Here is a 15,532-nt window from a genome sequence, read left to right as displayed (position 1 = left end):
CTCTGACATTACTAGGAGATACTGTCTTACAGCAAACTCCCTGTTCCTCTGGCTCTTAGAATTTTCCCAACCCCTCTTCCACAATGATGCCAGAGTCTCAAATTCAGGAGTTCTATTGTAGACTTATCTCTTTGGGGACTTGGCTCCATAACTCTGCATTTTGATTTGTTATGGTTTTCTATAAAGGTTACTATCTCTTGCAAAGGGAAGTTTACTTGATGTGGAGTGAGAAAAAGCTTCTTAATTAAGGAATTTGAGGTTTGAAATTTTGTGGCCTTATTTTCTTTTCACTAGTACATAGCTACAGGTTTATTCTTTTCATTTTATTGTATGTGTGCATGTTTTACATGAATGTATGTGTATCACATGCAGGCCTGGTGTTACAGAGGCTAGAATAGGATGCAGGATGCCCTAGAAGTAGAGGTACTGATGGTTGTGAGCCATGTTAACTGGTGCTGTTAACTGAACCTAGGTCCTCCATAAGAAAAACTGTGGTGATATATTGTGTACCCCAGTAAAGCCTACCTAGAGATCAGAGGACAGAGCCAGCCACTAAATAAGACATAGCGATCAGGCAGTGGTGGCAAATACCTCTAATCCCAGGAAGTAATATGGCAAGACACAAAAAGGTATAGAAGGTGTGAGGAAAGAGAAACTCACTCTCTTTAGGCTGAGGATTTCCTAGAGGTAAGAACTAGTGACTGGCTGCTCTGCTCCTCTGGTCTTTCAGCTTTCACCCTGATACCTGACTCTGGATGTTTTGTTAAAAGACCATCTAAGATTCAAACAAAATCTGGCATCCAACTTGGGGCAGCAATAAGTCCTCTTAACTATTGAGCCATCTCTCGAGGCCCTCATCTTTTAATTTTATACATAATTAAATCTGGTCTTAGAAAGTGGTATGGTGGGGCTAGAGAGATGGCTCAGCGGTTAAGAGCACTGATTGCTCTTCCAGAAGATCTAGGTTCCCAGCATTCACACGGCAGCTCACACCAGTCTGTAATTCCAAGATCTAACACCCTCACACAGACATACAGGCAGGCAAAACACCAATACAAATAAAATAAAAATAAATAAGTTACTAGGGGATGGAGAGATGGCTCAGTGTTTAAGAGCACTTGCTGCTCTTCCAGAGGTCCTGAGTTCAATTCCCAGCAATCACATGGTGGTTCACAATCATCTACAGTGGGATCTGATGCCCTCTTCAGGCAAAAATTCAATAGAGCACTCATATACATAAAATAAATAAATGAATCTTTTTAAAAAAGTGATATAGTTTTATAACATATGCTAATTAAGGCTAATAAACAAAATACCTCAATTAGTAAGATAGAATTAAAAACACTAATTCCATGCCAGATGGTCGTGGCACACACCTTTAATTCTAGCACTTGGGAAGCAGAGGCAGGTGGATCTCTGAGTTTGAGGCCAGCCTGGTCTACACAATGAGTTCTAGGACAGCCAGGGCTACACAGAGAAACCCTCTTTTGAAAACCAAAAATGAAAAAAAAAAAAAAAAAAAAAAAAACCTAAACAAGCAAACAAAAAAACCCCACAATTCTATAAAATTTGAAAATGATGTTTCAGCACTAGTTTTGAATCTTCTTGATCCTTGACTATCTAGTTAGGAAACTAAGTAAAAATGATACATTAAGTTACTTACCAGATTCATGAGTTTCAGACCCTCCAGAAGTTTACAATTTTTATTTTTTAACCTGTGCGCCTCATCAATTATCACACACCGCCATTCAATTGCATTAAGTTCTCCACAGCCGCCAAGAATCATTTCAAAGGTAGTGATGATGGCTTGGAATCGGTAAGCTCCTCGAATGATGCGCCCCTAGAAATTACCAAATACAATACACTGGTAGAATGTCTTATTTTCACTTTTTATTCCTATTAAATGGCATAAAATGTATTAATAAAATTTGTTATAAACCATTTCTTTTCATTAACAGTTTTACATATGCAGACACTTAAAAAGAGTTTCATTATTTGAAATATATTAGATAGCGGTTCAACGACACTATCAAAAAAGCTGGCTAGCTCTGCAAGCTTGAGAACCGCAGTTCAATTCCTAGCACCTATATAAAAAGCCTACTCAGTCTGCTTAGTGTTGTTTCACCAGGCAAGAGTAGTCAGGAGGAGGCCTGGGGAGAGAAGCCCAAGGAATCTAGCTGAGTTGAGCTCCAGGACAAAGAGAAACCCTATCTCCATAAGAAGATAGAGTTCCTGGGGATGACAACACCCACAGTTGTGCTCCAGCTTTCACATGCCATGTACATGTACACACACACACACACACACACACACACACACACACACACACACACATTGTGGGATAATCTTTTTGTACACTGTGAAGATGTGTCTATTTTACCTCACCTGCCTAAGGCACCTTCTGATTGGTTTAGCAAAGAGTGGCTAATAGCTAGGCAGGAGAGGATAGACAAGACTTCCAGGGAGAGAGAGAAACTCAGGAGAAGAATCAGACAGACAGAGATTCACCAGCAAGATGGGGAGGAATTTGGATATACCATATGGAGGAGAGGTAACGAGCCATATGACAGAACATAGATTAATATAAATGGTTTAATTTAAGTTATAACAGCTAATTGGGAACAAGCCTACATCAAGGTCAAGATTTCATAATTAATAATACATTTCCATGTCACTATTTGAGAGCTGGCAGTCCAAAAAAGACCTGTGTTACACACACACACACACACACACACACACACACACACACACACACAGAGCATGTCTGCACATGTGTATTATTTAAACATACATCCAAGTAAGTATATCCTAGTAAAATGTCTCAAGAAAAGAATTGAGGCCAAAAGCCAGGTGGTGGCAGTGCATGCCTCTGATCTCAGCACTCAGGAGGCAGAAGCAGGCAGATCTCTGAGTTGGAGGCCAGTCTGGTCTACAAAGCAAGTTCAAAGACAGCCAGGGCTACACAAAGAAACCCTATCTTGAAAAAAACAAAACAAAACAAAAACCAACAAAAAAGAATTTGAGGCCAGGTGTGGTAGCATACATCTTTAATCTGAGCACAGAGAAGGTAAAGGCAGGTAGATCTCTATGGGTTAAAAGCCAGCCGGGTCTACCTAATGAGTCCCAGATCATCCAAGGCTCCATAGTAACACTGTTTCAGGTGTAGGGAGGGGTGAGGGGAGATTAGGCCAATTTAAAAACTGATCATTATAAAACTGATCATCTGGCCAAAGCATCTAGAAACTGACAGGAAGGTTTTATTCACAACAAGAAGCTAGCAAGGGGATTTGATAAGATTACGAATTTGTGGCTGCTGAAGTGAAATGGTCTAAAGATGCCCAGCCAAGGACAGGATCACAGGAACCATTAAAACTGTTGTCAGAAGTGGCCAGGTCTGATATATCTTGAAGGAAGAGGCAACAGGTCTCTTAAGTTACAGGTGTGGAATGAGACATGGAGAAAACTCAAAACTTTACTTTAGAGCAGTGGTCTCAAACCATAGGCCATGACCCCACAGGGGTCATATATCTGATATCCTGCATACCAGATGGTTATATTATGATTCATAATAGTAACAAAATCAAGCTATGAAGTAGCAGCAAAATAATTTTATGGTTGGGGTCACCACACCACGAGGAACTGTATTAAACGGTCACAGTAATAGGAAGGTTGTGACCCACTCATCTAGAGCTTTGGCTTGAACAGTCAGATTGTACAGCTATTGTTCACTAACGTCAGGAAGCTAATGATTATAATCCTGTACATGTTAAGTTTGAGATATGCATTAGCTATGTGCAAATGGAGATGGTAACTAGGGTGCTGTAAAAAAGGACCAAGTCTAAGAATCTAATAATTCTGAGTGCAAGTGAGACACGAACTCTTATGTATTAAAAGGAGAAGTTAAGAATTGTGTCTTCTTTTTTAGTTTTACTGTCAGTTTGTTTGTAGTTTAGCTCATACTGTTCTAACACACTGTCACTAAGTTAGACAGCAGCTCCAGTGGAGTATTACTATCATAGGTACAAAGTACAAATTCATGGCATTTATAAGGCCCTGAAAACAGGATACATATTATAACGAGGGCTCTTGGGGGGGTCTGATTAATAACAGTTGTGCTATGTTCTTTTACTGCAATCCACATAATTTCTTTATGACTCATTTCACTTAAGTATAAAGCTGATTTATTAAAATCTATTTTACAAGGTTACAATTATAAAGATTAAGTAAAGGAGAATATGTAAATTGTTTAAAAGAATGCTTGACACACAGTAAATAATTATTCATAGATATTATTTCCAAATGCTACTCTTTCCTGAGTAAAATATTTAGCAAGGCTTTGTGACTACTATAACTCTTAGGCTATTCGAAAAAACTAAAAACAGAAGGAAATATCCAACTAATTTATTAAAATATATTCATGAGTCTTAACTCTAAAAGTTGTACCTGTATTTATTTTATAGTACAGATCTATTTCGTTCATTATGAGTCATTTTGAAATTAAAAATCTCCTGATAAAGACGTGAGGGGCTTGGTCCTGCCTCGACTGAATGTACTGGACATAGCAGCCCCCCCCATGGGAGAACTTACCCTGTTGGAAGAGGTGATAAGAGAGGGATCTATGGTTGGTGTGTAAAATAAATCAACAAAATTTAAAAAAAATCTCTTCAGCTAATATTTTAGAAACTTTAACATTAATCATAATATATAATATTTGATATATGGCACTCACTTTATTATACATCAAGAATCTCTTGGCTTTAGGCTATATACTAAACTATGATATTTGTATTAAAGTTACAGCTTAGATAAAATAAACCTCTAATGTCTCACAATTTTAGTTGTGTTTTCTCAAAAAGTGAATCCAGAAGCTAGGCATGGGAGCATATGCCTTTAATTCCAGTACTTGGAAGCTTCAAGTGGAAAGACTCCCATGAGTTTAAGGACAGCCTGGGTTATACAGCAAGGCTCCTATATTAAAAAAAAAAAAAAAAGGCACCAGGTAGTGGTGGCACATGCCAGGTGATCTCTGTGAGTTCGAGGCCAGCCTGGTCTATAGAGTGAGATCCAGGACAGGAACCAAAAACTATACAGAGAAACCTTGTCTGGGGGGGGGGGGTTGGAGAGGGAGGAGTTATACATTTTTTTTTTTTAATGAAACATAGAGCTTTATAATACTACACTTGTTTGATAAAGGATAATAGACTATATAAAGGAATCAAACTAGAATCCAAGATGCCACAGAGTATAAAAGTGCAAAAGGATCAGTTTTTGATATAGCTAAGAAATAAAAAATGGTACATATGCTCAAGTTCACACACATGCAATAGTTTCAACTTTGTAAGCGGGAGGAACAGTGATGCCATACAAACAAATGTGGCTATGTCATTCATTCATTCATTCATTCTCAGCAGGAAATCTAACAGAAAATCAGCTACAAGTGGAAGCAAAGGCACAAGGCTATGCACACTCTCATGTTTTGACTTCTACTGCCATCATATGGCCATAGTGCAGAGTAATTATTTTAGGACAAAGGGATAAATGAGAGGAAAGATATTAGGTGCTACTTAGGTAGCCAGCCAAACCTGTTCCAATTAAAAGGTGTAATTTTGTTTACTGATTTTTCTTTTTACTTCTGAATGAAGTTTTTTTTTATCAGAAAAAATTCATATTAACATTGAAGACCACAACTTGGAAGTCTAAGTCTTCCAGTTTGTCCTGTCTGTCTGTGTCTCCCGTGTTCAGAGGGAATCATACAAGCTAAACAGGTATGTTGCTGTGTAGATCCCCTGCTAGCCTACAAACCAAATTAAACAAAAACTCTACAATCAAACTATACTGAATCTTAAGTCTCACTTCAATGTGCATTTAATGTCATCCTAGTCACCAAAGAGTAAGCACTTAAGAAAGAGTAGTAGAGGAACAAGAGGGTGCTTGAAGACAGTTATATCAAGAAATAACGTATATTTAAGTGGAATTAGAAAAATAAATTATTATGGCTAAAAATTATAGACAACAATCAATTTATACATTTATAGTGTATAAATTTATACAATGCTATAGTGAACTAGAAATAGTAAACTGGCTTTACAAATTCCTTTTGAGCTACTACATCTATCACAATATAAATACGAATGAGCTTAACATAAGAGTTAAGTATGCAATTAAAATCTGTTTCAAATTGTAAATTGCTAACATGCTAATACATTCTTATTTAGCTGTGATCTTTTAAAAAATAAACAAAATCAGTAATAACACACCTGTGAATCCCTGAAGTACATCTCATATTGCTGTATCATCTGTCTGCTAATCAAGCTCCCGTGATAAACCACAACATTGATATCAGTCCACGTACGGAATTCTCTTTCCCAGTTTGCAATCGTAGAAAGTGGTGCAATAATCAGGAAAGGTCCTCTAATACCAGTCAGAAGGATTTCATAGAGAAATGTAATTGACTGAATGGTTTTGCCAAGACCCATTTCATCTGCTAAAATGCAGTTTCGTCTGAAATAAATAAATATATTATCCATGCATACTTTTCACAAAGCATCAGGCTTTTCTGAATACTATTAGTTTTAAAGATAAATATACAAAAAGAAGCAAAGATCCAATGAAAGTACATGCATTTATAGAAACACAAAGAGTTGCTAAAGCAGAGTAAGCTCAAGATTACAATTTTTTTTATAATCCTGTAAGGGAACACTAAAGATTTTTATGGCATCAAAAAAAGATATTGCCCAGTAAGTGTTTGATTTTAAGAGTGAGAAGGTAAAAGTAAGGCATGTCAAATATTCAGGAAGCATTTATTAAATACCTTCTATTATCTCAAGATAGTATTAGAGATGCAAATACATAAATAGTCGTGCAATGTGCTATTTTAGAAGAACAAATTCAGCCCTGGCTACCATCTGTGGCTTTGTGTTAAAAGAGCCTACATAGCAGGGGCTGGGGATTTAGCTCAGTGGTAGAGTGCTTGCCTAGCAAGCACAAGGCCCTGGGTTTGATCCTCAGCTCTGAAAAAAAAAAGAAAAAGATTTATAAGGGCCGGAGAGATGACTCAGAGGTTAAGAGCACTGGCTGCTCTTCCAGAGGTCTTGAGTTCAATTCCCAGCAACCACATGGTGGCTCACAACCATCTGCAATAAGATCTGGTGTTCACTTCTGTATACATAATAAATAAATAAATCTTAAAAAAAAAAAAAAGTTTAAAAGAGCCCACATAGTTTGCAAAACAAGCAGACAAACAAACAAAAAAAAAAATCAAATACCCAGATAACTAGGTCTTTCCTCTATATATTCTGATTCAGGGTGTATGGAATAAGATCTAAGCAGTTGCAGTTTCTAAAATAAATTCCACAGATGGTTTTGATATGTGGCCAGTGAAGAATAAACAGCAAATGTTTTAATGGAAATTCAGAGGGATATGACAATAAATAATAAACTGGCTAGAACGAAGGAGAAAGCTTCAGGTCAGTTTTCGATAAGATTTTTCAAAGGGCAAAGCAAAGGATCAGACATACAAAAAAAAAGTTCCAACTAGGAGACCAACAGTTGCTTAACATGATCAACATGGGGAAGGAGAAGGGAGGAGAGGTTAGTAAAGCCATGAATAGAAGAGATTAGACAGCACTATGTTACATAAATCAGGCACTAACAATTTTTTAAAAATACAATAGAATTAAGTTTGTAATTATTGTAAGCTATTTACTCTCCTGCTATGGTAGATAGCAGAGAGTAAAGTACTAGAAATTTGGGCCTAATTGACAAGGTACTATAATAATACAGGGAAGAAAGTTCAGGCACAGGGACTAAAGTAGTAGTTAAGGCAGAACATGCCAAAATTATGATGACTTGGCCTTATTCACCAACTACATGTATGGGGTAATACCCAGACTTGAGTTTAAGTGAGTAAATGAAATGTATCATTATTAATCATGTAGGAAATATGGGAAAGAACAAGTCTGATATGTAGAAAATAGAAAGTAAGATCAATTTCAAATCAGTTACATATCAAAAGAAACTGTTGTATCACATATTCAGGTAGCTAAAGACAAAAAATATGGGATCATAATTCAAGGCCTTAGGGATAAAGTTATAGAGCCATTAAAATATTGGCTAGTCTAAATGGGGGAAGGGGTAGCAAGTTGAGATGGCTAAGGGAGAAAAAGTATGGAATCGGGGAAATGAATTAAAGATAAAAATCTCGGGCATGGGGGAAAAAGTAACAGATAAAATATAGAAGAGGAACCAGCAAACTGCTGAAAGTAAGAATCACAGAGATGCTAAAGATCTTGGAGTCACACTGTAGAAGGTGTTGAAAATAAGAATGGGAAGAAAGTTTAAAGGAAGAAATGGCAATTTGTATATATTTAACACAGGAGAGGGGAATTGGAGGTTAAGAATATTCCATTAATTAGGAAATTTCAGAGAAACAACTGAAACAAAGTCCAAAGCTGGATATAGAGAAACATGCCTGTAAACCTGATGGGACTAATACAGAGGGACTATCATGAATTTGAGGCTAGCCTGGTCTACACAGTGAATTTTAGACCAACATAGTCTATCAAGTAAACAAACAAACAATAGAAATCTATACTGTAACAGATTGAAAAGAAAACTGGGGATGAGGAAGTGAACAGGGAGCTCTAGTTTAGCACAGAACACACAAAGGGGCCTAGAGGTAATTAGTAGGAAAAGCAGTTTTCTATTTCAGTTTTATAAATAAATGCCCAAATAGATAGATTTAGGTAGAAACGTCTTCCAGCATAGCCTGAAGATATTCAAGAGGACACCTTACTGAAGACTGGACTACAAGACAGCCTGAAGAGTTGTGACACATGAGGTCAGAGCTATGAATGGCTAAATTTGAGAAGTGCTAGAAGAATTGGACATGAAAGCAGGCAAGAATTTGAGAATTTGAAGCTTATTGTCTCTGGTTTCTTTATGAAGCAGTCACATACAGAGAGGGACCAGAACAAAGTATGATAAGGAGTCAGAGGAAAATTGTGAAAGTTTAAACCAGGCAATATAAAAATGTATTATTATTTTACTTGAATGATTCTCTAGAAGGAAATAATGATCAATATTTAGAAAGCATAAATCAGAGAAGAGAACACTGCATGGGCTAGCAGGTCATTCTCATACTACCTAACTGAACCACATAACTCAACACAACTAAGTGTAACAACTCAGAACAAAGGGATGAGAATTAAAACAGGGAAAATGGATTTTTCAAATAATAACCATTACATTTTTGCTATCATGTCTAGTAGCAACTTTATTTGATAGTCTGTACATAGTACTATACTTAAACTTCTTTCTTACTTATGGTACTACCTTTTAACTCCTTTGAAATTTTTTTTTACTTCAATAAATTACTTGAGATATGTTCTAAAAAGTATTTTGAACAATTCATTGTTATGTTCCCATAATTTTATGTTCACTCATTAATTGCTCACAGTCTATGTCATTTGAAATTTTAATATTACAGTTCTATATAATTTCTACATGCATTTATATACAGCTCACTTTACAGCTGCAATTGTTGACATAAATTGTATGTTGAAAAGCTAAAATTCAGTGGATAGTTTGAGACTATAGGAAAGTTATTTCAAATTTAATTATTAATCAAACAAACCCTTGGGGGACCCACCACCCAGCTCCCAAATAAATACACACATGGAGACTTATTATTACTTAGGAATGCCTAACCATCTTTTCTTAAATTAGCTCGTCTATCTTTTGCCTCTTGGCTTTTACCTTTCTTAATTCTATATACCTTTTCTTTACTTCTTACTCCGTGTCTGGCTGTATGACTGTGTGACTGTATGGCTGTATGGCTGGGTGGCTGGCCCAAGGTGTCTTCCTCCCCTTCTCCCCTTTCTTGTTCCTTGATCTTCCTCTCTCCAGATTTCTCCTTCTATATGTTCTCTCTGGCTGCCAGCCCCACCTATCTTTTCTCCTGCCTTGCTATTGACTGTTCAGCTCTTTATTAGACCATCAGGTGTTTTAGACAGGCACAGTAACACAGCTTCACAGAGTTAAATAAATGCAACATAGACGGATGCAACACACCTTTATGTCATTAAAAAAATGTTCCAAACCATAAACAAATGTAACCTACCTTAAAATAATATTCCACAACAAGCATGTGCGTGATATATACTTAAAGGAAGCAATGTTAAAACTGGCATCATAACATTTTTTGAGGTATCTTCATTTTAAATAATAAAAACTTCCTGACACAAACAGTACATCAACATAAGTACCTATTTAAATTACATATTTTGGTATATACATAAAAATGAATACACTGACATCATCTTACAATATACTACATACCTATTATACCAATTGAACAAAAGCCAGTTGAGTCCTTCTAGTTGATATTCCCTGAGTTGATTACCATTTTTATAGTCCCTGGATTGATCTATTTTCTTCCAAATATTAGAGGGAGGTCGATCCTTTGTGAACAAAAATAAAATGAATGATGCATTTCAGATGTTTACCTTCCACACAACTTACTCATGGCAAGAAACCTTGCCTTTAAAAGAACCTAGAAGCCAAAGCATACAGTATATGACAAAACTTTACCTAGTATTTAAGTGTCCAGTCAATGCTACTTAAGACGCCTTCAGAAAATAGAACAAGGCTCACATTGTATTTCATTCTGTGAAGCCGTGATGCTAAAATCAGGTGATATCACATGAAAAGGAACTACACATCAATATTTTTCATGAACAGATATTTAAATTTTCTTAACAGAATTTTCACTAAATGGACAGTTTTAAAAGGGCAATACATTAAACTAGGGTTTTTACAAGGAATAGCCAATTAGGTTTAAAGTTTTAAATCAATCAGATTAAGAAAACAAAAGAAATAAAGGGAAGTTTAGTAGATACAGAAAAAGGCATCACAAAAAGGTAAATGTTCTTTTGTAACAAAAACTACTATCAACACTGTATTGTAGGCTCAAATAAGAAATAATTAAGCAAGGAAAGGAAAAATGTCATCAAGATGGGAATTATAGAATGTTGACTAGTTGGCTTACAGACTGCTGTCAAAGCTTAGCAAAGTAGGTAAGGGCTCCCACACAATGTTTCACTGCCAATCTGCCTCAGCTACCAAGTATGTGAGCAGAGGGTGAGGAAGAACGAAGATTGCCAGAGAATAATGTGTAAAGCTCCAGGGTAGTATTATCGTTTAGCAATAATGGTAATATAAGCAATATTCCAGCTCCAGTTTCACCATTTATAATACAGAAATAATACAGTTAATCCAACTAACCCATGCAATGAAAACATTTTAGGTTCTTAAAAGGAAATAAAGTTAGTATGGAAACAGATGAGTTGTATAGTTATGATTAATAATTGGCTTAGAGAAAATAATGAAAAAGTAGGCTTGATTTGAATTTTTTGTTTGATGGAGAATTAAGAATGTTAAGAGATAGAATTTAGACAGTAAAATTTATATGAATGATCTGAGAAAGTCGATAAGAAACTTAAATTCAGAGACAGGGAGAACTATGTGGGATTTTTTATATTGCTTTGTTTTGATTTTAGAGACAGGTTTGTCTGTATAGCCCTGGTTGTCATGGAACTCACTATGTAGACCAGCCCTGCTTCTACATTTGTAGGATTAAAGATGTGCACCACCACCACCCAGCCAGGGAGACTGTTAACTGGAACATTTTGGTGGAAATGGAATTTATAAAGAGATACTTAGTGAAATCCTAAATGTATATTTATTCAAACAAATTAATTTCTAATCTCTCAAAATCTATGTAAGGGCTTAATATTCAATGAAGCATTATTTATAATAGCAAAAACAAAAACAAACCCTAGCATTATCTATCAATGGAGAAGAGCTAAATTAGTTGCATGGGATACTATGTAGCAATTTAGAAGAATATTGTATCGATTGTACACCAAGGACTGTATTAACTGAAAGTTAGGGCTATGGATCTAAGAAAGTAGATGCTTAGATGCAAAAAGCTTTGGTTGTGAATCCACATACCAAAACTGAAGATAACCTTAAACCCGCTAAACAGAAAGGGCTAAGACCTTAAAAAGCTACCTAAGAAAGGCTCTCACCAAATGTCTTGTGTCAGGCCTTAAAGCCTGCAGTTGTTCAAACTCTTCAATTTTTGCAATATCCACATCTTCTTTTAATTCCCAGGTGCTATCTTCATATGGCAATGAGCACCACTTTACCAGGTAGTAAATAACAGCCTAAAAAAGGAATTGTTTTTCATTTTACCACTTGTAAAGAAGTAAATAGTTTAATTAGGAAATATTTCTAAAACAACTTAAATATATACTAACACGCATCAAAAAAAAACAAAGTAACTATTTTTTTTAATTATGTGTATGTCTGGGCATCTCCATGTATGTATGTGTACCATGAGCATGCCAGGTGTCTCCAGGGATCAATAGAGGGTATCAGAGCCTCTGACACTGGATTTAGGCAGTGTTAAGGCACCATGTGTGTGCTGGCAACTGAACTTGGGTCCTCTAAAATGTGGTTTACGTGTTAGATTTATTTTCACAAGTGTAGTAGGTTTGAATATTTAGAAACTAAGTTATTTCTTAGAAAAGAATTTTTTAGATTTATTTATTTTTATTTCATGTACATGAGTGTTTGAGTGCATATATGTATGTGTTCTAAGTGTACAACTAGTACGCATGGAAGCCAGAAGATGGCACTGGATTCCCCGTAACTTGAATTATATAGGTGGTGTGAACTACCATGTGGGTTCTGGGAACTGAACCAGGGTCCTCTACAGGAGCAGCCAGTGCTCTTAACTACCAGCCTTATCTTCTTCTCTCTTAGATTTTCTTCCAATTTTATTTATTTTAATGTATATCTTTATCTTCACATATGTTGTATACCATATATATACCTGGTGCCCTTGAATGCCAGAAGAGGGTGTTGGATCCCCTGAAACTGGAGTTAAAGACAGTGGTAGCCATAATAACCATGTGGGTGCTGGGAATTGAAATGGATCCTCTAGACTAGCAACCAGTGCTCTTAACTGCTGAACCATCTCTCAACCCCTAGAAACTATTTTAACGGAATAATTACCTCACCGGTATCCTTATCTTCACAAAAAGAAACTTCCAATATTCTGTCTACTTCAACATAGTCTGGGTTAAAGGGTTCTTCTTCCATCTAAAATTAAAAAGTAAATTTAATGATGTCTGAGGAAAAAGTAGAAAGACATAAATAAAAACATGTTGTAAGTAATACAAGTAAACTAATAGGACTAAAAAATAATGTATTCCAGGTAAGTATCCTATTCTAGCAGATATGTTCAAAGCTCTAAAAGTAGCCTGTGCACCTTTCCTTTGCAACTTTGCTTTAGTAGTAAGACGTGAAGACCAATGACTCCACATTCTGCCTCACATTGCAGCTGTCACTTTATCATACTCCTCACCTTTATGTATGGTCTTTTCTTCAAATACACCTATATAACTGAACACCAACTAGGTATGTGGCTACATAAACATCAAATTGAACTGGTAAGTGGAAACACAGCTCTCTCTGCTCCACATTCACAGTTGCCAAAATGGAGAAGTGATGCTAGATTTCTTTTCCCTCCTTTACCCTATGATACCTAATAAAGCATAAAACCGCAATTTGTAGCTGGGGATGGTAGTGCGTGCCTATTATCCCAGTACTTGGGAGGCAGATGTAGGAGTATCTTGGAGTTCAAGGCCAGCTTGGTCTAGTGAGAGAGTTTCAGGACAGCCTGGACTACATAAAGAAACCCTGTTCCAAAAATCCAAAATAAATAAATCAACAAATTGGTGATGTGCACATTCTATCTGTGTGTATGAGCATGCATGCATATGCACACATACATGTGTGTGCTTGTGTAAAACTGGGTTTTGCTATATTGTCCAAATTCAGTTCAAACTCATGATCCTCTTAAATTAAGTGGTATTACTGTCATTTGCTAATGTGTTGGTTTTTGTATAGATTCTGTGTATGTGTATACGGTGCTCGAGATCAAACGCAGGGTCTTGGTCATGTAGTACTTGTACTCTACCACTGCAACATATATATTGACCTCAGTCTCTCCTTTCGGGTCTTTACTTTTTGGGTTTTTGAGACAGGGTTTTTCTGTGTAACTTTGGCTGTCCTGGAGCTTACTCTGCATACCAAGCTCACTTGAAACTCAGAGATCCACCAGCCTCTGCCTCTCAAGTATGCACCACCACCACCCAGCTACAGTCTCTCCTTTAAAACTAACTCAAATTGGGATCTTCTTTCTTATCCTCACGGTGTCACTTCTCCCACGAATCTTTTAAACTTTTAAATTCATTTATTTTTGTGTGTCTATGTTTTGCCTTCATGTATGTATATGTACTATGTGCATGCCTGGAGCCTGCAGATAACAGAAAGGGGAAGTTAGACCCTGGGAACTGGATTTAAGGATAGTTGTGAAATCATGTGGGTTCCAGGAACCAAACCAGGGCCCTCTGTAAGAGCAACAAGTCCTCTTGATGAATGACCCACCTCCCTATCCCCTAATGTAGAATTTTACAGTCCCTTCTAAGGAGTCTCTGAGCTTCTGCCTCGACTTCTCAAATAAATTTTTTATTATCCCTAGTGTACACAATCTTTCTCAAACACAAATTGCATATATTGCCTCCCTTGCTTAAAACCCTTCACTGATTCTTCCTATTTGAGGCTAAGGTCCACATTCATTTAAAAAAAAAAAAAGGAGGAGGAAGGAAGGAAGGAAGGAAAGAAGGAAGGGAAGAAGGAACGAGGAAAGAAGGAAAGACGAGGTCCACATTCATTCCTGAAGAATAAACAGGATCTTTCCTTTTCCTGAAGCACCACTTCCTAAACTTAACAGAACGTTAACCCAGATTTCCTGCTACAGAAGTACAATACAATGTTTTCCCAAACCACAAAGCACTCCATATTCTGTCACAGCCATCTGATTTTGCCCTCAGCTTCCTCTCTGCTGACTACACTGCTGCTGTGTCTTTCATCTGCTCAAGCAATTCCTACACATCTTTGAAAGCCTATTTTCCACAGCCCGCTCGGCTTGAATTGCCTCTCAGCTGCTTAAATGCAAATGCACAAGCAGAGGGCTCTATGCTGGGCCTTAAGATCAAACCACTCCTGATACTGGATTTACCTGATAACAATGTGCATAACCCAACACAAAAATGGTATTTTCAGAATGGAAAAAAGGAGAAGAGAAAGTGGTAACTATTTTTCTATGATGGATATACCCATTTGTCTGAGGTGATTATTTCATGATGTTCCATAAAGCTAAACATTCAATTGTGGACATTAAAAACATGCAATTTTTGTTAAATATAGTTCAATAATAAAAAGAAATTTCAAATGCTGAAAAGAAAAAAAATCATATAGGTCTTACTTATTATGCACCTGAGTCAGCTGAAAAGAAAAATTATCTTCGTGAAAAATTCAATGATATTTAAGTACTTGTAAGATTACTAATTATTAAAATTTCCAGACTGAAAGTCAAAGATTCTGGAGGAATAGAAAAACT

The 15,532-nt window shown here is 36.4% G+C and overlaps 1 protein-coding gene across 17 annotated transcripts in view; it reads right to left on the bottom strand.

Annotated features, from left to right (window-relative positions):
* Chd9 (chromodomain helicase DNA binding protein 9) overlaps positions 1-15,532 on the bottom strand; it is a 229,473-nt gene that overhangs the window by 64,714 nt on the left and 149,227 nt on the right. For all 17 annotated transcript variants that reach the window (XM_037206078.1, XM_028871524.2, XM_028871530.2 and 14 more), the window contains 5 exons: positions 13,081-13,167; positions 12,090-12,227; positions 10,339-10,460; positions 6,258-6,501; positions 1,664-1,840 (listed from right to left, as the gene is read on the bottom strand). In XM_037206078.1, coding sequence (XP_037061973.1) covers positions 1,664-1,840; positions 6,258-6,501; positions 10,339-10,460; positions 12,090-12,227; positions 13,081-13,167 — 768 coding nt within the window. The remainder of the gene's footprint in view (positions 1-1,663; positions 1,841-6,257; positions 6,502-10,338; positions 10,461-12,089; positions 12,228-13,080; positions 13,168-15,532) is intronic.

This window comes from Peromyscus leucopus, chromosome 5 (assembly GCF_004664715.2).
Source record: "Peromyscus leucopus breed LL Stock chromosome 5, UCI_PerLeu_2.1, whole genome shotgun sequence".
Taxonomy (NCBI): domain Eukaryota; kingdom Metazoa; phylum Chordata; class Mammalia; order Rodentia; family Cricetidae; genus Peromyscus; species Peromyscus leucopus.
Note: the sequence above shows the minus strand (reverse complement) of the source record. Positions and strands in the feature narration are given on the sequence as shown.